The sequence below is a fragment of the Anopheles arabiensis genome, chromosome 3, assembly GCF_016920715.1.
Source record: "Anopheles arabiensis isolate DONGOLA chromosome 3, AaraD3, whole genome shotgun sequence".
Taxonomy (NCBI): domain Eukaryota; kingdom Metazoa; phylum Arthropoda; class Insecta; order Diptera; family Culicidae; genus Anopheles; species Anopheles arabiensis.
In genome coordinates this window covers 75,379,999-75,404,223 of record NC_053518.1, presented here as the reverse complement: position 1 = coordinate 75,404,223, position 24,225 = coordinate 75,379,999, and the positions used below count along the sequence as shown (strand labels likewise).

Sequence of the window (24,225 nt, the reverse complement as noted above, 5' to 3'; positions counted from 1 at the left end):
CGACGCATCCTCCGGATCATCTTTGGCGGCGTATTCAAGCAAGGAGTTTTGAGGAGAAGGATTAAGTACAAGCTTGCTGAGCTGTACGGCAAACCGTAGCATCCTGGCGGTGGCAAAGGCTGGCAGAATACGATGGCTGGGGCATGTTAGGAGGATTTCGGACTCATGCCCCACCAAGAAGATGTTCCATAGTGATCTCCAGTTCGGCATGAGGTGCAGGGGAGCACAGCGATCTTGATAGCTGGATCAGGTGAAGCGAGACCTGTCGGAGATCGGGTGTCTACATGGATGGGATGCTCGGTATCGGAGTCGTCCGGAGTCATCCGGAGTCTTCCAGAGTTGAAGTCGTCCAGAATTGGAGTCGTCCGGAGTCGGAGTCGAACGGATTCATCCGGAGCCATCTGGAGTCATTCGGAGTCGTTGGTAATCGTCCGGACGATTCTGAACGACTTCGGATAATGCTGGGATAATGCCGGAGTTGCTTCTGAAATTATAGGACTCGGATCGGAGCCCACTTCGGATTTTCGAATCAACTGGATACGTAGAAAGGTATCTTGGAAAGCGTTTCTAATCCTGCAAAATTGATGAAGATAAAGATTCAACATTTTACTCATGGCTGTGATTGGATGATAGTTAGAAGAATTTAATACTTGTTGAAGCTGATTGAGGACCTTGTTAAACATGATCCATTGTTGGAACTGTGCAAAAGGCAGGTCCACACGTTGAGTACGTTAGCAGATGTGATATCAGTTTCAGTCACGTTTTCCTACATCCGATCAGGATGCAAACTGTAAGTAACGATTAACTAGCAAATATGTAAGCACTACACCAAACCAGGTGCTCTTTACGCGCTATGCTTTGCGTTAGGCGTCTATATTTCGATCGTACAAATACACGCTATGCCAGCTAAATATATGGATGTTTGTGTGTGTGTGTATATATGGGCGCCAAGAAACGTTTAGCACAATAAAATATGCCATAAAGTATCCATTAAAAAAACAAACAAGAAACACTATACCACAGCTTTTGTATGGGGAGGGCTTGGGGGCCTGTTCCCGTGCCCCGTGCGCCTCTCTAAACCGTCTCGAGCCGTCCGGAGCAGCAGGAACAGTGCTGCACCCCGCTGCCGTACGGAATGTTCGCCTCCTTGATGTCGGTCAGCAGCGACAGGATGCGGCCGGCCGTTTCCGTCGGCTTGATGTGCACCTTTGGTAATGGCGGAGAGTGGTGCTGGTGGTCGTGATCGTGATCGTGATCATGATGGTGTTCGTGGTGGTAATCCCCTTCAGCACCGTTCGCACGCACCATCGGTGATGACGGTGTCGATGCACCGCTACTCGGACTAGTAGTGTTGTTCGTTGCGAAACTCGCATCCAGATGACTGAGGCTGCTGCTGTGCAACCCGTCATGGTGCTGCTCCGGCCCACCCTCCTGCTGTTCCTGTACCAGCCGGTGCACGAGATAGTTGAGCTCCTTCAGCTTCAGCTTCATCATTTCCCGATCGTCCGCCAGCTGCTGCAGCTGCAGGTCCCGCTCCATGTCCTTCTGCTTGAGCAGCCGGCGCTGCTGCTGGTACAGCGTGATGTACTCGCCGATCGTTTCCGTTTCGCCCTGCAGCTGCAGCACCAGATGCTCGAGCCGCTGCTTTTCCTCCGTCAGCTCGGCCACCTCCAGCATGGTGCGCTTGAACCGCTGCTGCAGCTTCTCCATCGCCTCGATCGTCGGGATGCTGCTCACGATGGACGACTGGTGATCGAACGCTGCTGCTGTGGTGCCACCGTTTTGGGCGGCCGGATCCTGCGATCGATCCTGCTGGAAGCGGTTCAGTGCCTTCAGCAGTTCGGCCTTTTCCTCCCGCAGTGTGTCAATTTCCTGCTGCAGCTGGGCACTGTCCGCCGAGTGAGACTGTCCAATCGTTTGCTCACTGCCACCGTTCGCTACCACGGCGCGCGTTTCCGATCCTTCGCGCAGCTGGCGCCGCAGCTCCTCCGCAGTGCGCTTCTGCAGCTCCAGCTCGCGCTGCAGCGTGGCGGCATCGTTCGAGCGGGACTCGTAGTAGCGCAACCGATCGATCTCCTGATTCTGCTGGTAGATTTGCTTGCTCAGCTCGGTGTTTTCGTGCGCCAGCCGTATCATCTCCTCGTCCTTGTAGTGCAGCTTCTCGCGTATGGCACCCAGCTCGGTCTCGAGATTGCCGTAGTTTGCTTTCATCTCCTTCCCCAGGTGCAGCTCCGTCTGCAGCTTATCCGTGAGGTTTAGCTTGTCGTTGCTCTGGAAAAATGGGGGAGAGGAAACATTTGATTCATTAAAGCTCGAAAATGGTACACAGACACAAGCCTCACTCACAATCTGCACAAACGCTCGCTGCATCTCTTCCAGCTGTGATTTAAGCTCCTGGTTCTGCTGCACGGCACGGGAAGCACCGACCCGACCGCTCTCAATCTCCGCCAGCAGCTTTGCCACGTCCGGTTTGTCCAGTTGCAAGCGTTCCACCGTAAGCTGCAGATCGGCAACCTGCTCTTCGTACTGCTTCAACTGCGCTTCGTAGTCGGTTTTCTGTTTTTCCTCGTTCGAAACGTTTCCATTCTAAAATGAGAATAAAATACCACATTTAGCCAATTACTTGTCCATTTTCTCTCTCTCTCTCACACACACACACACTTACCATAAGCTCCTCCTTTTCACGTGACAATTTGTCGTAACTTTGCCGCAAACCGTCCAGCTCCGCTGTCAGCTGTTCCGCCTGCTCGCGCCACTTCCCATCGCCCTCGCCGGCCGGCCCCTCCTGACCCGCCACGTACACCGACTGCTGCCGCTGCATCTGCTGCTGTATCTGCCGCTCGAGCTCGTTGGCAAAGCGTACGGCCGCCTCCTCGCTCTTCGCCAGCCGATTGTTCTCGTCCGTCAGCTCCTGGATCTTTTCCGCCAGATTGCTGATCTCCTTGTTCAGGTGCAGCACGTAGTTCTGGTACTGCTGGCTGCTCTGGTCCCGCTCCGTGCCGATCTGCTTGATCACGTCCTGCAGATCCTTGATCTGCTGCGCCTTGATCAGGTTTTGCTGCGTTAGCGACTCGATCTTTGCATTGTAGTCCTGCCCATCGTCCGTGGTGAGCTGATCGATGCGCACCTTCGCCAGCCCCAGCTCGGACCGTACCTGCTCGAGCGACTGCTGGGCTGCTTGATATTCCTCGTTCCGCACGGTCAGCTTTTGGCGCAGCTCGGCCAAATCTTCCTGCAGCTCGTCGTGCAGCTTGCGGAACCGTTCCGCCTCCCGCTGGTACTCGCCGACCTGGGAGGCTATCGTCTCTTCCAGCCGCTCGTACCGCTGGCCCTGACTCTTCGCTTCGGTCAGCTCGCGCTCGAGCCGCTGCACCGCGCCGGCCGAATCCTGCAGCCGACGCTGCAGCTCGTCCGTTTCGGCTGAACGTTCCTGGAGCAGCGACTTGCACCTGCCCAGCGAGGCGGTAAGTTCGGCCTTCTCGCCCACCAGCACCCCGACCGCCTGGATCTGCATCTGCAGCTGCTCCTGCAGCGGCCCCATCTCGACGGTGAGCCGCGTGCTGTTCTCCAGCCGCAACCGGTCAATCTCGAGCTTCAGCTCGTCCACCAGCGACTGGTTGTTGCGTAGCCGCAGCCGCAGCTCGTCGTTTTCCAACCGTTCCGCGTTCAGCTGCCGGCCCAGGTCGGCCTTTTCCGACTCCAGCTCGAGTATTGTGTTTTGTGGTCCGAGGTCGGCGTTTGCGTTCGCGATCAGATTGCCGATTTCGTCTGAGAGCCGGTTAATGTTGTACAGGCTGGCATCGACCGGTAGCGCCGGCGGTGGTTCGGGCTGGCGGACTTCAGCAATCGGTGCCGGTGGTGCCGTTTCCGCCAGCTTTGGTTCGACATTCTCGAACAAATCCACCGCACCGGGCTGGTGGGAGAAGGCGAAGGTGTTGGTGCTGCTGCTGTTGTTGCTGAAATAGTTTGCAATCGAAACGGACCCACCGGGTGGCCCATCGACTGTTGTGGAGGGTTTCGGTGCCGTGAGCTCAACGGAGGTGAAGGATGATTGGGGCGAAGGTGATGACGGCTGGTGCTGGGGATGGTCTGGGTGTGCAGCATCTGTTGTTGTTGTTGTTGTCGCGTACGGTTGACCTATGTCTGGCGGGGTCGGTTCGGTGCAACCTTCCTGCGGCTGGTGCGGATCATGATCCCGGTCCTTCTGTCGTGCCTGGTACTGCTTGAGCTGCAAAATGCACAAACACAAGGAGGGATTGTGGATGATTAAAAAAAAAAACAGTTCTATTTGCCGTTGCCGCCGTACGATGACGTGTCAGATTGTTTGCGTTGCGTTGTGTCTTTGCGTTTCTGTCAGCCACTTGGGGCTGCCGCAGTGCACGGACGTGTCAGCCTCTACCAGGCTTTGGGGACGATTATTTATCGGAATTTAACGCATATTACAGCGTTACTGCACTGTTACCACACTGTGGAAGGGTTGAGCGGGTGCTTTACATGCGTTAAATTCGATATTGTTTACCTTTTTCCTTGCAGCAGCGATTTTCTCTGCCTTGTCTGCCATATTTACACACACTTGGTTTTTTTTCTTTTTCAATTTGCGAAGTGCTGTCAACTCGTTCTGACACAGCTGCAATTGGATTGGTGTAGCGAAGGTTAGCTCAACAGATGAACGATTGACAGTTCGCAGTTGTGTAACAAAAAAGAAAGGTTTAAAATTAGGCATAAAGTCAAAAAATTTACTTTTCAAGGATTTTTTTGTTTTTGATATCTTAAACATTATTTTTTTCTTACATTTTCAACATCTTTCAGCAATTCCTGGTTAACAAAAATTGGAGGTGGGTGCTCGGAATCGGACCTACTCGTTTCCGATTCCGTGTTCGAAATCAATTCCAAAGCCGATTTTGATGCTAGAAACGATTCCGGAGCCGATTTCGGAGTTGACTCCGGACCCGATTCCGGAGTCGAATCCGAATCCGGAATCATAATTGGTACTGGAATCAGAATCGGCTCCGGAAGCGGAATCGATCTGGGATTCTTCAATTGCTCCGGAAACGGTATCAGAATTGACTCCTGGAATGGGGGATTAGCCGGGAATGAGAAACAGTTCTTGAATTGAAATAAGAATATTCAGAAGCGGAATCAATCTGGGAATCTCCATGAGATTTTTTTTCTCTTTTGGCAAAACAACCGATGTCGATCAAGGCTTGTCTGTACCACTAGTGGGTTTGGCTTTCAGTGACTGAATGATTACACATAGCAGGCTAGTCAGTCCTACGTATGGGGGCACGGTTCATTTGAGGCTTGAACCCATGACGGGCATGTTGTTAAGTCGTACGAGTTGACGATTGTACCAACAGGCGGGTATGTGAAATTTTCACAGAAACGCAGCGCTCGCGACGAAACAATCGAAGTTAGCCATACTTTCATGCTAAAAAGTAGACGGTTTGACAGATGGAAAAAGTCGCCAAACATTATCGTGGAAGATTTTTTGGGTCGTCTAAAAGCAGTATTATGAAGATGCCGAAACTGATGCCGACTCCGGAGCCGATTTCGATTCCAGACCCGATTCCGATTCCAAAACCTATAATGATGCCGGAGCCGATTCCGGAGCCAATTCCGATTCCGGACCCAATTCCAAAACCGATAATGATGCCAGAACCAATGCTGGGGTCAATTCCGGGGCCGATTCCGATTCCGAAGTCGATTCTGAATCCGAAGCCGCTTTTAATTTCGAAGCTAATTCCGATTCCGGAGCCAGTTCCGATTCCGGAATCGATCCTGGAAACTGATTCTGGAGCTACAATCCAGAATCGATTCCAGAAAAGTTCATAGCTAGCTGGAATCGATTCCCACGAAAACTTAATTTTGCCCATCACTACCAAAAATGGCCTTTCTCTTCCACTCTTCTTCGTTGACTGTCAACCTGTCAATCCAATATGGCGCCCAGACGTCACCTCTCAACCAGCCTGCCCGTCCTGTCAAATTTGCAAAATAGCAAAACGGGGAGCAAATAATAATCCGAAACGTAGATTCATACCGCGCGCGCTGTGTAAGTTTCCGCGTTCCGCATCAACTGAGAGCACAGCGTTAGTGTAATTCGGTCCCTTTTTTTATTGCATCATCCCGGAAAGGAGTTCCACATACTGCCAGGAAAATCCGAAACCGAAAGGACCCCCAAAACGGGACGTGGCCGTAAAGTGTGCGTGTGTGCCGTGGTGTGAAGAAGCTTGTGAAACGGGGCTCGCCAAAGGGGCAGCAAAATCGTTCCCCTCTCCCCTGTGTGCCGCCTGCGCCTGGTCACGCACAACATCACGGCAAGCGGGGTACGAAACGTGGTGTCGTGAATCATCGAAAAAAAAGGGCTCCGCTATTTCGGCAGATGGACAGCGATTGAAGACGCGAAGGAAGAAAACGCACTTGATAACGCACCAGCGACGAATGTGTGTTTTGTGTGTCCCGGGGGCATGATGCGTTAACATTGCTCTGAGAAAAGGAGCGTGTGGCTTGGCACACTCAAGAAGGGGCCACCGATCCACACAGTACCACCACCACCCCACTCTCTATTCTGCCATTCGACGCGTACGCGAAGAGAAATTATGTAATTTAATAGCTTGCCTCTCTTACACCACATTAGCGGCACTGCGGCGGATGAGGTGGCAGCGCACACGTGCAGCAGCAGCGGCGAGGCCCGTGGAGTTACGTGGAAGCTGTTTGCCCGAGCTAGCACAAGGGGGAGACCTCAGCAGAAAACCGCACCACGTTCCGGAAGCGCAAACACACGGCGGCAGCAGCGCCCGAGTGCGATAGCCGCTTGAACGGAACGGCCTGCCGAAGAAGAATCGATCAAAGGCAAACATGATGATAATAGCGCAGAACGGGCAGGTCTTGATAGGAGCGAAGAACGAGCCGATTACAAGGTGCAGCAGCACAGGCACCACACCGTGCAATCTAAATCTGGTGTTGCTGCCAACGCGAGGAGGAACTAACCGTACGCCGAAGCGCAGCGAAACCGGCCCCACGGCCACAAGTGGAACAAGCGGCAGTGAACGAAAGTGATCTTGTCCCATTCATCGTCATTACCATTGCCATTGTAACTTAATCAACGCCGAATCAAAGATTGGGAGCACGAGAGTGAGAGAGGCGAGTGCTGGAAGTGAAACATATTAAAAAGGTGCAATCGTCCCAAGGAAGCGGCTTTTAGCAATAACAAACCAAGCAGGCTTCCGAGCAAAAGTGCTCCCACAAACCAGCTGGTAGAGCTTAGTTTAAGGCTTTTTAACGTGTTTTATTCAGACAAAAAGTGTGCGAAAAGACGTCAATCATTTTTATTTGTTTTTAGTTTAATACTCTAAAACGGAGTCTAAAACCCCCAGCGACGCTAAACGATTGCCCCTCGGTGAGTGAGTGAGAGAGATGATATTGCGCAAATTGTGTGTGTGTGTGTTAGTGCTTGTGTAGGGTGAGTTGCATGCTTTCCCGCACCTGCACTGCTAAGGGCGCAAAGGATAATGCCGTACGCAAGGAAACCACACCGGAAGTACTACGCAAGGGGAGGCCAACATAACCGACGAACGGGGTTGAGAAAGTGACTCCTGTGTGTATGTGTTTATGTGCACCGGGTGAAAAAATAAAGGTGTGTATTTATATCGCGAGTGCAAAAGTGTAAACAAACGTGTGTGCAAAACAGAAAAAGGAAGGGGGGAGTTTTCCGTTTTATTGTGTGCCTAGGGCCTTCGTCCCCTACTGTTGCCGCCTGCATCATGACGGCATCCGCTGGTGTAGAATCAATGTCACCACCACCGTCCGCTGAAGAGCGCATCAACCATCTTACCCATCAGCAGCAGCAGTACGTCACCTCCAATCACAGCACATCACAGCTGGCGCAAAGGAAACCACTGTTGTCACAGCAACAGCAGCAGCAGCAGCAGCCCAGTGCTGCCAGTGGCTTCACACAGCATCCATCGTTGGGCCCGGCCACGATGAAACCACCGCCCCGACCTACGGCAACAACGGCCGGAGCCCGTGGGCCACCGAAACCACCGTCCGACCGTAGCAAGGGAGCCGGCGGCTCCACCGGCGGCACCACGCTTCCGTCCCGCGTGTCACAGATCTACTACAAGCATGGGCTGTTCATTTCCAGCTATCCGACGACGGCGACCAGCTTCGCCCTTGCCATCATCATCTTCTGCTGGTGAGTTGAGACGGGATAACGTGTAACGTGTTTTATAAGGCGATCTATTTTTACCCACAGCCGGGGGGAATTTCCACCGAGCGTTTTGCTTTCGGGAGAGAAACACAATCCGGCTGTCTGTAGATGTTGTGGGTGGCCGTCTTTCCAGCCGGTTGTGCTGGCCTAGGTTTCCTGTTTTGGCGGGCTGAGATGACGCAATTTAACGAAATTGAAAGCTAATCGGAGCGTGTGCTTGCTTCCCCGGAGGATGTTGATAGAAGAAGATTTATCGAACAGAGTTGTGATTGATTGACTGTTTCTTTATTTGCTTATTTATTATATAAAACTATAGTAATTGGTATCAAAAACTTTTGGCAATAATAATTAGAATTAGAAGAATTAGAATCAGGCAATAATTCAATTACAAACTTAGGCCGGCCTGTCGGAGTGCTCAGCGAAATCACTCACTGTCTTGCGCCGTCTTGCCGTCTGTCTATCGCCGATCCCGGCTTTAACGGATGACATGTACAAAGCTGGCATTTCTCTTGGAACCTTGGAGTTGCCCTATTATGCCTTTGCAAGTGCGAGCCTTAAATCAACTTTGTTGAACTGTCAGGTGGTTGATGTTTCCATAATTATAGAGGTCTGTGGGTTCCTTTCGCATCTTGAGTTACCAGGGATGTATGAATTATTGACGTGGAAAAATGAAGTTATCGTCAGAATCGATTTAGGAGAGTAGGTTCAGAATCGGATTCCGAAATCGGAATCAGTTCCGGAACTGGAATCTGCTCCGGAATCGGAATTGGCTCCAGGATTGGCTCGGGAATTGGCTCCGGAATCAAAATCGGTTCCGGAATCCAAATCGACTCCGGAATCGGAACTGGGTCGGAAATCAGAATTGGTTTCGAAATCGGAGTCGGTTTCGGAATCGCCATAAGAATAGGCGTTTGGGTCTAATGATGCTACGTATTGATAGCTGCAAAAAATCCAAATTTATTTGTGAACAATCAATTCTTATGGAGATCCAATTGACATTTTCGAGCACGAATAATCGGAAATTCGAGCAAATTCCCTTATACTGGAGCCTTAAACTTCCCTTTATCTGCACCAGTTTAAGGGAATTAAGAAAAATGCCTTTAAAATCATCTGTAATGCGGCTTTTCCGTTGTGTTCTTCTAGATTCGCTCGGAAATGATGTTTCCTATCGTTATAGTTGGTCATGTAGCCAATTTATACTTGATAACGTCGCACAAAAGTTGCTTCTGTTTTTCATAAAAAAAATCAAAGCTACGAATGTAAAATGAGCTCGACGGCATCGTCAATCGATAGAGGAAAGTCTAATTTACGAACTCATCAAATCTTAGCGCTTTCAACACACTTGATCACACACAAATCCACACATTTCAGGCGTATCGAGTACTAATCGAGCAGATTTGGGAAAACAATTTCGGGCAAATGTCACTTGGGGATTCCCGGACTGATTTCACTTCTGACATTTCTTATTTCAATTTCAATTCAGAACTGATTCTCATTTCGAAGCTCATTCCAATTCTTGAGTCATATCTGATTTCGTTTCCGTAGCAAATTGAAATTCCTAGGTCCATTCCGCTTTTGAATTCGGCTCTGGAGTAGATTCCGAAATCGGCTCCGCAGTTAACTCTGGAATCGGCTCTGGAATTGATTCCGCAATCGGAATTGGAATCGAAATCGGAAAGGTTGGTTGGTTTGGTGTCCACTGGTGTCCGGAGCAAATTTCTGTTGTGTTTCGCTCTTACCAACATAATTCCGCTTGATATCCCATTCCATGACTTCTTCATGTCCTTCATAATTAAATATCCCTGAAATCATTTTCTTCGTCCAGAGCACGACTTACAAAGAATTGCTCTAGTTTTTTACATGCCCCCAATATTCTGGTACTTTAACTATACCTGAGGTGTGTTTTTCCTCTTCCTTACTACGACCGTTGTAAAAGGTGCTACGATGCGAAGCCTGTTTTTAAGGGATCGGGTATCTTTGGAATAAAGAGACCCGATTGAATAAACTGGAAAGCATGGGGTCCAGTGTTCTGAAGATCAGACAGGCATTTTAAATTAAATTACCGATCTTTTTATCCATTTGTATCCGTACTAGTGATGGGTAAGGTTGACGAAAATCCGGAGTCGACTCCGATCCGACTCCAACAATTTTGGAACCAACTTCGCAAGGTAGCTCCGTCCAGCTTTATCCGGAGTTGGCCGTCGAAACAAAGGCCTGTACATGAAATGCACGCGCAAAGTGAAACACAAAAAAAAACCCAAAAAACATGACATGTATGATCACAAGCACATTGCACTGGACGGATCTAGTTAACTCCTACCTATTCCGATTCCGGTCGACTCCGATCGACTCTGGACGACTCTGAATGACTCCAACTCTGGTCGACTTAGACTCCGGGTGGAACTAGTGGTTCCCAGTTTGCCGGAATCGGAATCGGACTAACAACGGTCGGATCGCAGTAGTGGTTGCGCACCAGAAAGCACATCACTAATCCGTATCGTTTTCCCGTAGCAAGAATTGACTAGGCTTTTCCAGAGTGCTTTTATGTATAGAAGCCTGTATGAGCCGACAAGACCATTACGCCAGAAAATAAGAGAAAGAAATAGCTTGAAGATACTGATGATGGTCTAACGGCGATCTTCTTATCGTACAGCTGTTATAACTCGCCAGACTTGGATCCAGTAACCGTTTTCTAGTCACGATTTAATGTTTGGTAAAAATGCAAGTCTAAATGCAAGACCAACCGCCATCATCGTTCGCTGGGAAGGTCGCAATGGTAATAGAGATAATTAATACTGATGGGCAAAAAGTGTGTAAAATTCTATTCGATAGCAATATTTTATTCATATTCAGTACAACTTAGGAAAAGGAAAGCGACCATCAGTGTAGGCCTAAAACTTATCAGTACCACGTCTACCACGTCAGAGGGCTCGGTACGTCGGTATCAACGTTGTTTTGATTACATACACTCACAAACACACATTCCGCCCACCGCGTCGTCCGCCGGCGCACCATCTCCAACGCGCTTGTACACTGATAGCAGCGATAGATAGACTCTCCCGCACGGTTGCAGCACCACCACCGAACACCACGGGGCTGACATTCGTAGGATGCAAATTTTGCGCGCACCAGAAGGTATGCGGGCCGTCTGACGACCACCGCCACGATTTGCATGCTACATTTTTGACGTGCAGCGCAACAAACAGCAGCTCAAATGTCTTACCAAACGGAAGAAGGAAGTCGTCGGTAAGGTAAGCGCAATGGCAAACGTACTGCCCTCCGTGTAAGGGGCCGACAAGGGGCCTTTCTCTTCGCTGCGCAGTTCTCCCAAAGATGGCAATATGTCTTTTTAAAGAGGAATTTGAAACAAACACGTAAAGGAAAGACAACCAATGCCGTATCTTCAGTGAGTGACAGCGTGTGTTGACATGTGTTGAAATAACAGTTTGCATGGAAGCGGATGGCGGATCGTGATAAAACGAATCGATGAATAAATTATTCTCTATGTCCGTATGCTTGATGCTGATTTCGAAGAGAGGGGCCATGGGCTTTTCTACGCATCATAGGCTTGTGGGTGCTCTCGATTTGCCTACACACCCAACCTTTGCCCGGGGAATCTTCCCGCTTCAATACCGGATTGCCTCTGTTTTCATTGATAATCTTTGATTTCTTTAAACTTGACGTAAGGGAGTCCGGGGCCAAATCAAGCTAATGCAAACGTCATCATCAACATATGATTTATTAATACTACTTACCTACATATTCGGTGTTAAAATCGCTTTGCGGTATTATCCTTCTGCAGGATTGACCGAAATCGCTCACGGTCTCACAGTAACCGCACGATTGTGTCTCCTTCTGCCAATTCGTTATCCAGATCCCTTAATGTCGGACGCTTCTACGCGATCTTACCGCCTCAACTTGGTCGTTCTAAAAGGACATTACGGTTTGGGTCGTCTGATCCCATGCGTATAACATCGGTTGTCTTTGCTGACCTTTGACCCGAAATACTTCGATGTTCTTGTACAAACTTAGACGACTTCAAAAGTGCGTTCACCCATTCGTTTGTCACCCCTACGTAAGTCTGGATTTATTAGTAGGTAGCATCACCAGTTTGGTCTTTATCTCGTTTTCCTGCAATAAGAGATTATCTGCCGATTGGTAGATTTCAGTTACTTGGGAGAGCCTCAGACCAAGGATGTCTATATCATTAGCGTAGATGCCCAGATGCCAGGATCTGGGTTGACTTATAGAATCCGGGACGGTCCTCTCTAGCGCCAAGTTGAATAGGACAAAATTTCGGCCCCAGATCTTTGGTGTGGTAATAGCAGGGTCTGAGAGTTTTCCATCCACCTTCATCTGACGAGGCATTCTAACTAGGCTTATCAGTTTGGCCGGGATTTAAAAAGATCAATTTTTATTCTTTATTCTTCATTACGTCGTACACTTTCACCCAAGCTATGCTATCATATGCGGAACGTGATGGAACGTGTTATGTCTGCATTCTTTCAACTTCTCCAAGATCTGCCCCCGGTATTGCTTAAATTATTCTTTAAATATTGGTTAAAGCTAGTAAGTGTTCATGTTGAATGCATTAAGTGTGGTCAGAAGAAAACAAACTGTTGTATCTGTTGGATTTGCTGTGATTGTGATTTACCCAATGAGATACAGGGCCAAATCCTTAGCATGGCCTTTATGCCCCATGTTCCCTTACGCTGTTTTTGATACTGTTTGGACCATCGTTCCTCTCTAGACTAGCTGTGGTGAATAAAGAGCGCCGTGTTTACTCCCGGCACAACGGTGGCTGGCACGTGCGCGAATGTACGCCTTCTTTTGGAGCCAGCTTTTCACCACACATCGTCGATTATTTCCTTTCGTTCTTTGCGAGAGGGGAAAGGGCACTTTTGAGATTAAACATTACACAAGCAAACAACAAGTATTTCTCCCATTGCTTGGACCGTCTTGGTTGGACCTGTCGGGGGAGCGGGAAGAACGCACTCAGACTTTAGAAACAGAGATAAGAAGGCTCGAACCGATGTGCGAGCGGAATATATCCCGACATCAACGACCTCTTTCATTGGTGGAGTGGATGATTTGTGTTTTTTTTTCTTTCTTTTCGTCTTGGTGCTTTCAAACGTTTACTGGACGAGTCGATGTCCTTCAAATTATGGGATTCGGTAGACGCGATTATGCTCGCAGAGGAGTCGCGATTAGTGTGTTGCTAGTCGGGAAGCATTTGTTAACCACCTTCACCCTCCCGCCAATGACCGTGACCATGACCAGCTGGGTGACGGGATGGAGCTCCGGTACTAACTGGTACTAACTTGATCAGCAGGTGGGGTGTGCGATAAAGTCACCCGGGACTCTTTCGGGCATTATCTCGGATGGTTTAGGTGCACATTGTATGATGTATGACACATTTCAGTGGGTTTTATCTTTTTTTTTTGCAAATCAGTTCATAAAATGGAGGTATCATTGTAAAGGGTGACGTCACTTTATGTATTATTACAGCAGTAATGAAAAGGTCATTGTACAAGCTACAAGTCCATGAATTTAGATTAAAACATCGTTCAAATTCACTCGTACAGTTCTGTCTTAAATCATGCAAAGTTCACACCTTATATTTGCATATCAATGTTAATTATTTGCTTGCAAGGTCGGACTAGGGTGCGAGCATGAGAATGATGCATTTTGTTCAGATTCGTGCATTGGTAATTTGGGAGAGCAATAACGTAAAATAAAGATTTCAAAACTTTTAAATTTTAAAATCAGTATTTTTGGACGTAGACCCACGTCTTCCTGGTGTAGATTGTTCCTAATTGGGATGTATTGCATGTTCAAGAACTGCATTTGCCTGCTGGCTGGTCCTGTGATATCGTTTAGTCGTACGACCTAACCTAACATGGACATCTGCGCTGCAATCTCACGTATGGATCCTATCTCGAATTCTCAGGACTGAATGTCCTGCTATTGGTTAAACTACTATTTCACAGATAGCGCCAAAAGTTTTGAAGTCTGACTCTGGACGACTCCAGACGACTCTGGACGACTCCAGACGACTCTGGACGACTCTGGACGATTCTGGACGACTCTGGACGACTCTGGACGACTCTGGACGACTCTGGACGACTCTGGGCGACTCTGGACGACTTCGGATAACTTCGGGCGACTCTGGACGAATCTAACTCTGGGCGACTCCGGGTGACTCCGACTCCGGGTGACTACGAGCGATTCCGACTTCGGGCGACTCCGAACGTCTCCGGACGACTCCAGACGACTCTGAACGACTCTGAACGACTCCGGGTGACTCCGAACGTCTTCGAACAACTCCTACTCCGAACGACTCCGACTCCAGACGACTCCGACTCTGGATGACTCCGCACGACTCTGAACGACTCTGAACGACTCCGGGTGACTCCGAACGTCTTCGAACAACTCCTACTCCGAACGACTCCGACTCCAGACGACTCCGACTCTGGATGACTCCGCACGACTCTGAACGACTCGGGACGATTTCCGACGACTACGGACGACTTCGGGTGACTCTGGACGACTCCGACTCCGGACGACTCCGACTCCCGACGACTCCGACTCCCGACGACTCCGACTCCCGACGACTCCGACTCCGGACGATTCCGCACTACTCTGAACGACTCTGGATGACTTCAGACGACTCCGGACGACTCCGAACGATTTCGGGCAATTCTGGACGAATCTGACTCTCGGTGACTCCGGGCGACTCCTATTCCGGGAGACTCCGAACGTCTCCGGACGACTCCGGACAACTCCGAATGACTCTTGATGACTCCGGACGACTCCGGACGACTTCGGATGAATCCGGATGACTCCGGAGTGACTCGGTATGCTGAGCGGAGCAATTATTCTGAAGTCGGTTTTGAAATTATCCGAGTCGGATCGGTGTCGACTCCGGATTTCTGCCAACTTTACTTACTCATCACTAGTCTGCACGCCAAATTTGGATTGTTTCCATGTCTTGGAGGCACAGGTTTTTTTTGTGGTTTATTGTGTTCTAAGACTATTGGAATGATTGGCCTGGAAACAGCAAACATGGGCACAACTCAGCTTCCATGCTGTTGTCAGTGATGACCTTTGACCGGAGATAGGTGAAATCTTGGACGTCTTCAAAATTGAAAAGCACGGTTTTTTCTAATAAGTTATTCATTGTCGTTTGAATTTGTGGTTTGCTATTACTTAGAAATTATTTAATAGATAATGAAGGCAGAATCCTACATCAACGCATGGTCCCGAAAATAATTCGCTGACTAAATCTGCCATCTCTTCTCCATTTCCGCTACAGCTACCCACTGCTAAACATCCCCCTGCCGGGGACGATACCAACCAAAGTGATATTCCCGTACACGGAAAGCATTAGCGAAAATTTGCACCTGTCCAATGCGAACCTGACGAGCGAATTCTACAACCCGTTCAGCTTCTCCGGCGGCAACATGTTTAACATCTACAACATCAGCGTGGAAACGCCGTTCCCGTGGGCCCGAATCGATCCGCTACTGTACGTGCAGCAGATCATCATGCGCACGAGCGTGGTACCGTGGGAAGATGATCTGCTGCTGACCGATGCGTTCCGTGCGCCACTGTACGAGGTGTTCAAGCTGCTAGAGATTATACGCAATCACGAAGATCAGAGGTAGGTTGGAGGGGAAGTTTTTCCCTCAAAAATGGTGTAGTAATCGTGTTTGTTTCGCCTTTTCTTTTTTTGTTGTTGTAGCAAAACTATGCTAAGCCATCTCTGTCTGCATGTGGAAAATGTGAAGCGATCCTCGCAGCAGACCCTGTTTCCCGAGTACAACTGCTTGCTGCTATCGCCGGCCAATCTGTGGCAGCAAAACATGCAGAACTTCAATAAGGATAGCAATCTGTTAAACACGGTGTACGTGAATCATGTAAGTTTGCTCGCTCTTGCGATAATTTCGGCTCAATTTACTGAACTCTTTATTCCCGTTGGACTCCACTTTCTAGAATCTCCAAAAGTCCAAAGTCTCGACGGCAGAAATGCTGTTCGGCATACCGCTGCGTGACACGGGAGTGAAGCGGTACCCGATGCGCGTCCGGCCGCGCATCATCCAGTACGCGGTGACGCTGATTTTGCGCGAAAACAATCCAGCATTTATAGAATCGTTAAAGCAAAAGCTTACCCGTGCGTACCCGCTGCATCAAAAGGAACCCTCGAGCGATGCATCGGGCGGCGTGCCGGCCCAGCCCGAAGCACCCTCGGCCCCGAAGCAGCAGCAATCGATCATGTACATCTTCTACCCGGGCGAATTCAACTGGAAGGAGGTGCTGCCCCAGTGTATCGCGTTTTGTGTGCTGTTCATTTACGTCTACTTTTCCGTGCGCAAAATCGAAGCCATCCGGTCGCGCATCATGCTAGCGTCCTGTGCCGTTCTGACCGTGCTGGGCAGCTTGCTGATGTCACTGGGGCTGTGTTTCTTCTTCGGGCTCACGATCAGCTTCCAGTCGAAGGGTGTCTACCCGTACCTGGTCATACTGGTGGGGCTGGAGAATGTGCTCGTCATTACGAAGAGTGTGCTCACGACGGACAACAATCTGGACGTAAAGATACGGGTCGCACAAGGCCTGAGCCGGGAGGGCTGGTCCATTACGAAGAACTTGCTGACGGAAATCACGATCCTTACCGGGGGGCTGGCGACGTTCGTGCCGGTAATACAGGAGTTTTGCATCTTCGCGATGGTGGGCCTCGTGTCGGACTTTCTGCTGCAGATGCTGTTCTTCGCCACCGTGCTGGCGCTGGACATAAAGCGCGTCGAGTACAGTGCCGAGGTGCGGCGACTGCCCAAGATGCTGTACTTCAACAACGAGCTAAGGCGGGGTACCGGGGCCGCCGCGGGACAGACGAACGGTCCGGCACGGGAAGTGCGAAACGGGGGCGGTTCGATTAATCGCTCCCGATCGCACCCGAAGCTGACGGGGCTGGAGCAGGCGGCGAGCCATCCGAAGACCGGGCCGGGCAGCGGGAAGGATGTGAAAATACCGAAGCGCCTGCGGATTGTAAACTTTTGGGCTAGGACAAGGTTTTTCCAGCGCGGCTTCATGATCTGGATGGTGCTGTGGATTTCGAACATTATCTACAATGCTGGGCTGATCGAGGAGCTGTTTGTGATCGATAAGAACCTGACCGGGCACGAACGGTTGTCGTTGGACGCCGGAGCGCCTCGGTTTGAGGGTGGCGGACTGGCTATGCACGACCTGGGTGATCCTAGCACGGAGGCGACGCTCGAGATGGATCGTTTAAATTACCACAAAAACCTACCGGATGCAGGCATGCTGAGGGGTGGTGGTGGTGGTGGCGTTGCCAGTGACAAAGCAGGAACCGTCGAACATCGTGCGCTGAACGTATCGGAACAGCTGCAGCGGTTGAAACACCCCGACTACGAAACCGTCTACCAGCTGTCCAATTTCCACTGGTCGTCGATACTGAAGCAGTACAACGTGTCGCTCAGCGGACGGTACGTGACGGTGCTGCCGGCGATCAAGCTTTCCCACGCGGTCAGCCCCGCGACCGCCATCCAGCTGCGGAACGCGGACGAGAAAGCGCCGCACCATTTCCAGTGGAAAGCGCTGGCGGTGGCGCTCGATCCGCTCGACTTCAGCGATGCCGACACGGGCGACGGGTCGCACGTACCGATCGGCAACGCACCGTTCTACCCGAAAACGCCGATGGAGATACTGCTCACCTGCATGCTGCTCGTGGTCAGCACGTTCGTGGTGACGTACACGATGATAGTGCTGTACCGGTGCGTCTGCACGCGCAACTACGCCGAGTGGCGGGCGAGCTGGCAGGAGAGCGACAGCGAGACGGAACCGAAGCCGGAGCAGTGCCTGCTGGAGGGCGTCCCGGTACAGGTCGATGGGCACGTGCACCGCATCGAGTGTCTGGTGACGGACGGGAACATGGTGGCGAGCTCCTGCCTGCAGGGCCAGGTGAAGGTGTGGGACGTGAGCAATGGTGAGCTGCTGGCGGAGATCGACCGGCTGCACTACTTCGAGCTGCAGCAGCACCGGGGCAGCTCAGCGTCGCCCCAATCGCTGCCCTCGCCGCCCACCGCCGGTGTTCTGCTGCGTAACGATCTGGGCGAACCCATTACCGGGCTGCAGGAAGCGTTCCCGGTGGCCGGTGGTTCAAGCAGCTCGCCGGTGTCGTGCTCACCGCCCGGCACGGCCGTAGCCGCTTCGTTCAAGCTACGCAAGAAGCTGCACTTTAATTTCTCCAGCCTGGACGGTGGCGCGGCGGCGAGTGCGCAGGCAGCGACCGACTCGAAGCTGTTCGACTTCCAGGCACAGTACGAACGGTTCTTCACACCCTGTTCGCCCCCGGTCGCAAACGGCGCCGTGAACGGTGGAAGTGGGTGTGATCTGCGGAATCGCTTTGCCTCGAACGGAGCGCCAGTGGCGAGCTGGGCGGAATCGAACGCCTCGACGGAGGAGCAACCGTCCAACAGCCACTGGATGGCGCGTCCCACGACACTGTCCAACGAGTGTCCGCAGCCGCCCGGGAGCCCAAAGCAGCAGCAACACCAGGTGTCGCCGATATGGTGTTTGGACTTTCTCGACAATCTCATCGTGATCGGGTGTGCGGACGGGCGGCTGGAGTTCTGGGAGGGCAGCAGCGGTAGTTTTAAGGTAAGGAGCGAAAAGTCGCAACAAACCGGGAGAGACTAATATAAACCTTTTTTTTTTTTTGTTAAATTAATCCTTCCAGTGCATCCACGATGCAGAACATTCACACAACAATGGCGTGACGAACATCAAGCTGACGGGGGATCGCGTTATAGCGGCCCGGCTGAGTGGACGAATTGACTTTTTCCGCCTGGAAACGTACAACCAGGGAAGACAGATCGATTGGGGCTTTACGTCGGCGTACCGACGAAGTGAGTGACAACTCCCTTTCACCTAAAACCAGTGCTGCAAAATGTCACTGTCAATGTCATAAAAAAATCTGACTGCAACAAAATCTAACTCATAAGTCCTTTGATAATCAGAGGTGATACTTAAATAGATTGGTGTAACCAATGCATGCTTCGTGACATTTTGGCGACCAACGTTTGATCAGTCACTATGTCATGACTTTTTTTTAAACTGTGATCAGTTCTGCAAAATGTCACCCGTCATGACAACTTCTGGCTGAAACAAAAAAATGTCAGCGTTACGAGCTTTGACATTTGTGACATTTTGTGCAACCAATTCTTGTGCAGTCACTTGGTCAAGACATTTTCCGTCGGTGATGATCACGATAGTCATGAGAGATATGCGGTGCTTGCGAGTGGTTCCGAGAAACAAAATGAGCATGGTTTCTCGCTCTGTTTGACCTGATAGACCAGGCAAACCTGACTGAGCGAGAAAGCATGCCCATTTTGCTGTTGGGAACCACATGCCTAGTATATTCCAAAAATGTCGTGATTATCACCAACAGAAAATGTCGTGATCAAGTGAGTGACCAAGAGTTGGGTGCCAAACAAAATGTCATCAAGCATGTGATTGGACCACCAACTGTTTGAGTCTTACCTTTGATCATCTCATTTGTGTACGTGAGCTAATTTGAGCTTCATTTCAGTCATGAGTGTTGGTGATTGAAACAGTGGCATTTGGCAGCACAACCAGAAAAAATCATGCTTATGCTCGCGACGGCATTAAGCTCAACTTGTCAGTCAGAGTTTCGGGTTTGACCCAGGCACTCGCACGTCGCATTCGGTATGTCATGACGCACCTTCTATGAGTATCAGCAATGAACATCAAGCTACCACGGATATGTTCATTGTTTTCGTTGGTGAATATCTCGTGATGCTCATGACATTTTCCAGCACTGCTTAAAACAATAATGAAGGGTTAATCAGTGTCATTTTTTTAATATTTTTTCTATTTCACAGCACACATGCGAACCGGCTCGGCGGGTAGCCTCGGTTCGCTCCAGGCAGCGATGGCAGCGAGCAGTGGGCCCGGATCTCATTCCGCGTCCGAGGAGCTGCGCTGTCTGCTAGAGTTTCAGCAGCAGGGCCACCAGCAACCGGTAACCTGTCTCGAGGTGGCAGGCAATACCGTGATGACGGGCAGCCAGGATCACACGCTGAAGGTGTACCGGGCGGACAGTCACGTGATGCTGTACACGCTGCACGGGCACTGTGGCCCCATTACCTGCCTGTTCATCGACCAGTGGCAGTCGGGGATGGCCGGTTCGGGCTCGCAGGATGGATTGCTGTGTGTGTGGGACCTGACGACAGGTAGGGTTTCGGCAGTGTGAGCAAGCACTGTGCAGTTCTGTAATCCGTTTAGTGGTGGGAGCTCGGAATCGGACCTACCAGATTCCGTGTGCGGAATCAATTCCGGAACTGATTCCGGAACTGATTCCGGAACTGATTCCGGAGCCGATTCCGGAGCCGATTCCGGAGCCGACTCCGGAGCCGATTCCGTAGCCGATTCCGGAGCCAATTTTGGAGCCTATTTCGGAGTTCACTCCGGAGTCGATTCCGATGTCGACTCCGAATCTGTAATCGATTTCGGATTTGGAATCGGCTCCAGAATCATAATCTTCTCCGGAATTAGTATCGGTTCCGGAATCAGCCAATTCCGATTCCGGAGCCGATTTCAATCCCAGAGCCGATTCCGGAATCGACTCCAGAAACTGATTCCAGACCTACTATCCGAAATCGATTCCACAAAAATCTTCGGAGCTTGCTGGAAACGATTCCGACGAAAACTGCATTTTTTCAATCACTAAATCCGTTCCCGATTAACACGCTTTTCGCTCAAACACGTTCGCTTTGCAGGTGCCTGTATGTACAAAATTCAAGCGCACGACGACTCGATCGTTGCGCTGGTCGGTTCGCCCAGCTACGTGATATCGCTGGGGTTGGACGAACGGATACGCGTTTGGGACCGGTTCCAGGGCCATCCGCTCAACACGATCACGGTTTCGCACGCCTACTCGGCACTGGTAATGCTGACGCCGTCCCTTCTCGTTACTGGCAAACCAGGTAGCGTATTGACGTGCATAATGTCTCTTATTTTAAGTATTAATAAACGATCACTTTTTTCACTCCTTTCACACAGGCGCCCTTGTGGTGTGGGATGCGCGGAGCGGTGAGGTCGCCCGGGAGGTTAAGCTAGACTGTTCCAACATGCAGCTCTGCCCAAAGATCATGCTGCCGGCGTGTGGTTCGGTCATCTGCGATTACGGCAATCAGATGCGCATTGTGCGGTTCCCGCTCGTTGCCGCTGACAAATGTGACTAAGTTAGTCGCATGTGTGTTTGCATGCAAACACGGGGATACAACACATGTGTTGTAGTGGGGGTCTTACACGTATCTATGTACACTTGCTCGGGCTTTTTTGACGGTGTCATAGCAAGGCATCAGTGTGCGATCGGTATGGGTCGGTTGTTCTCTTGGCATAGACGTTGCAGAGACTGAGGTACGCCGCTAGGACTGTCTTATTCGATCTTATTCGAAACAAAAAAAGGCTCTCGAAAAGGTGTATCAACACTCCCCCAGATGAGAACGCTCGCCAGTAGGATAAGGTTTTTCCGTTTTTTGTTTTATTTATCCTTTAAACCCAATTTCTTTTAAAGTGCGCTCTAAACTTCCCCAAACAACGCCCCAGTTCTGCGAGTGTTCGGCTCTCTAAACGCTTATGTTCCTTGTTTTCCCAGTTTGCTGTGCATCCGACTCTCCCCGCCATTCAGTCATTGTGTTGTATGTTGTTTTCATTTTACCACTTTACCCCAACACATTCAATGTTGTATGTCTCTGTAGTCAAATGTCTCTCACACATAATTTATAAATGAACGTGTTTGTTTTATGTTAAATGTGTGTGTTTTAAAGCCGTTATTCTGTTCGGTTTTTCTTTTTTAAATTAATGCCAGCAACAGTAAATTAAGTTAATTAAACAGCGCATGTTGTATGCCCATGGCTAGCAAATTTACCTTTCTTTGTCCTGGTATATGTGTACGCCTGTATTGTTTTGTTGAATTGTTTAAGCAATTAGTTCAGCTCAACGCTTTACGCTCAACACAAGCGCGCGCGCACGCGCTTTAAATATTAAATTAAAATATTATTCACTTTCGATTTGCCTAGGTGGGTTCATCGTTATTGAGGTGTAGTCAGTAAGTTAGTAGTCGCATAAGTTATTCTTTTAGCACAATATGACACACACACATATACACACAAAGCTACATTACACGCGAACAAAAAACGAAATTGTAATATCGAAAGGAACGGGAGAGAATGGCTGGACAGTAGTAGCATGGGGTCGTCCGCAGGCAAAACCAAAACACAAATTAATAATCATCCGCGTAACCATAAGTGTGATAAGGAAAGATGCCTTTTTTGTCAAACTGAGCCGTGTCGAGCGATTTGTCCGTTCACGCTTGTTTTCAATTACAGTAAAAAGAAACCGAAACGAAACAGCGTGAAAGGATACGCCGTGTAACCTGTGTTTAGTGTGATAGTGATGCTCAAAGCACCTAATTTATGATTTGTGAACAAGGGGAAAAAAGGAAGTGCAGAGAGTGACGTTCGAAAAGCAATACAACCTAATTGTACCATACAAACAGCAAACACAAACGAGAGTGCCGAGTGAATGCAAAAGAAAAGCTGCAACAACAAACACACTAACATTCACATTAAAGCACGCAATATACAAATGCGAAAAACGAAACAGAACAGAGAGATTAGCACTATTTTCATTAAATTATTTAAAAAAACCACCTCGTATTTAAGGTAATATATGTATTATGCATAGGACGGGTGGTGATGTTGGACTGCTATCGATAACACGCGTACACGCGTAAGGCAAACATACAGAGCGACTAAACGTTAACAACAAAAAGACCAAACACTTCACAATGGACTAGGGAAACACAAAACAAAGAAAATTGCTATCAGTAACAGAGAAAGTAACACCGCCAGCACCACGCAAAATAAAGAACAAAACAACTTATTGTGCTTCTTTTTGATAAATTGTGATTGATGCGTGAAATCTTATACCAACATGATGACAGTTATGTAGAACTTTACTCTTTATTTTTGAATTGTTTGATGCAAATATTCAAATAATTGTGCTGCCCATCGACATCATGTACTAACATAAATCAATTCAAACAATCCATACTATTTGCCAATCGGAGTATATGGAGGCTTTAATCTGGACCGCTGACTAATCCGACGCTAGTGATAACGACCGACACATGATTAACATATTAATAGCATTTGTTTCCTCTGTTGTACGATCGCCACCATGATTACCGTACCGCACTGCATCGATGGGCGGTTAAAAAGGGAGTCGAACGGGGTTAAGCGAAGCATCAATTAAAACCCAAACACAATAATGTAATCATGAACGCGAATGCGGGATCACATTCCAGCGCTTACATAGGGCACAGTGGGAATTGATTGCATTCCCCCATGAGTCATCCTAATATCTTTGAACCCGGCATGGCATGTTACTGCTGCTGCTAAGGTCAAGATCTCTACCGAAATCGATTCGATTCGGAGGGAGAGTTCACCCAGGCCCTGTGACTTTGGTTGAATAATGAATAATCCCGCATTATTTAATTACGATTCGATAGATTGTTTGGTCAATTGTTTGAAACAATCCATGCTTCTTGTTTTGTCTCAGCCATGGCGATCACTGGAACGCATCATTTGCATGCAGTAGTATCCGCTCGGTGCGCAGCGCACGCCAGTGATTCCATGCGTGATTCTGGTCGCATTCCATCACGATTGAGCGAAAGATCACGATCACCGTACTGGCTGCTACTGATTTGGGAAAAGGTGCTTGCGAAGGGAGATTAAAATTTGGACAATGGATAATTTTAGAACGCTGCATTTTTTGGAACACGTTAGAGCAGTGGGTTTGATAATTCGGGTTACTGCTGAAATAAATGAATTCATTTCACGAAAGCTGTTTGACCCGTAGAGGGTCCTTCTGACCCATTAGGATTCTTCTGGATCCTATTGGAATATGATATG

The 24,225-nt window shown here is 49.4% G+C and overlaps 2 protein-coding genes across 2 annotated transcripts; one reads left to right on the top strand and one right to left on the bottom strand.

Annotated features, from left to right (window-relative positions):
- Positions 1-815: 815 nt before the first annotated feature.
- On the bottom strand, positions 816-4,617 carry LOC120902465 (golgin subfamily A member 2). The gene is made up of 4 exons (XM_040311220.1): positions 4,520-4,617; positions 2,666-4,228; positions 2,347-2,586; positions 816-2,271 (listed from the first exon to the last, which is right to left on the bottom strand). The coding sequence occupies exons 1-4, from the start codon at positions 4,559-4,561 to the stop codon at positions 1,075-1,077; spliced, it is 3,042 nt and encodes a 1,013-aa protein (XP_040167154.1). The 5' UTR covers positions 4,562-4,617; the 3' UTR covers positions 816-1,074.
- A 1,382-nt stretch (positions 4,618-5,999) lies between these two features.
- LOC120900700 (sterol regulatory element-binding protein cleavage-activating protein) lies at positions 6,000-23,214 on the top strand. Its single transcript, XM_040308056.1, has 8 exons — positions 6,000-8,191; positions 15,522-15,869; positions 15,951-16,125; positions 16,202-18,883; positions 18,963-19,131; positions 20,128-20,478; positions 21,025-21,231; positions 21,308-23,214. The coding sequence occupies exons 1-8, from the start codon at positions 7,761-7,763 to the stop codon at positions 21,487-21,489; spliced, it is 4,545 nt and encodes a 1,514-aa protein (XP_040163990.1). The 5' UTR covers positions 6,000-7,760; the 3' UTR covers positions 21,490-23,214.
- Positions 23,215-24,225: the final 1,011 nt, after the last annotated feature.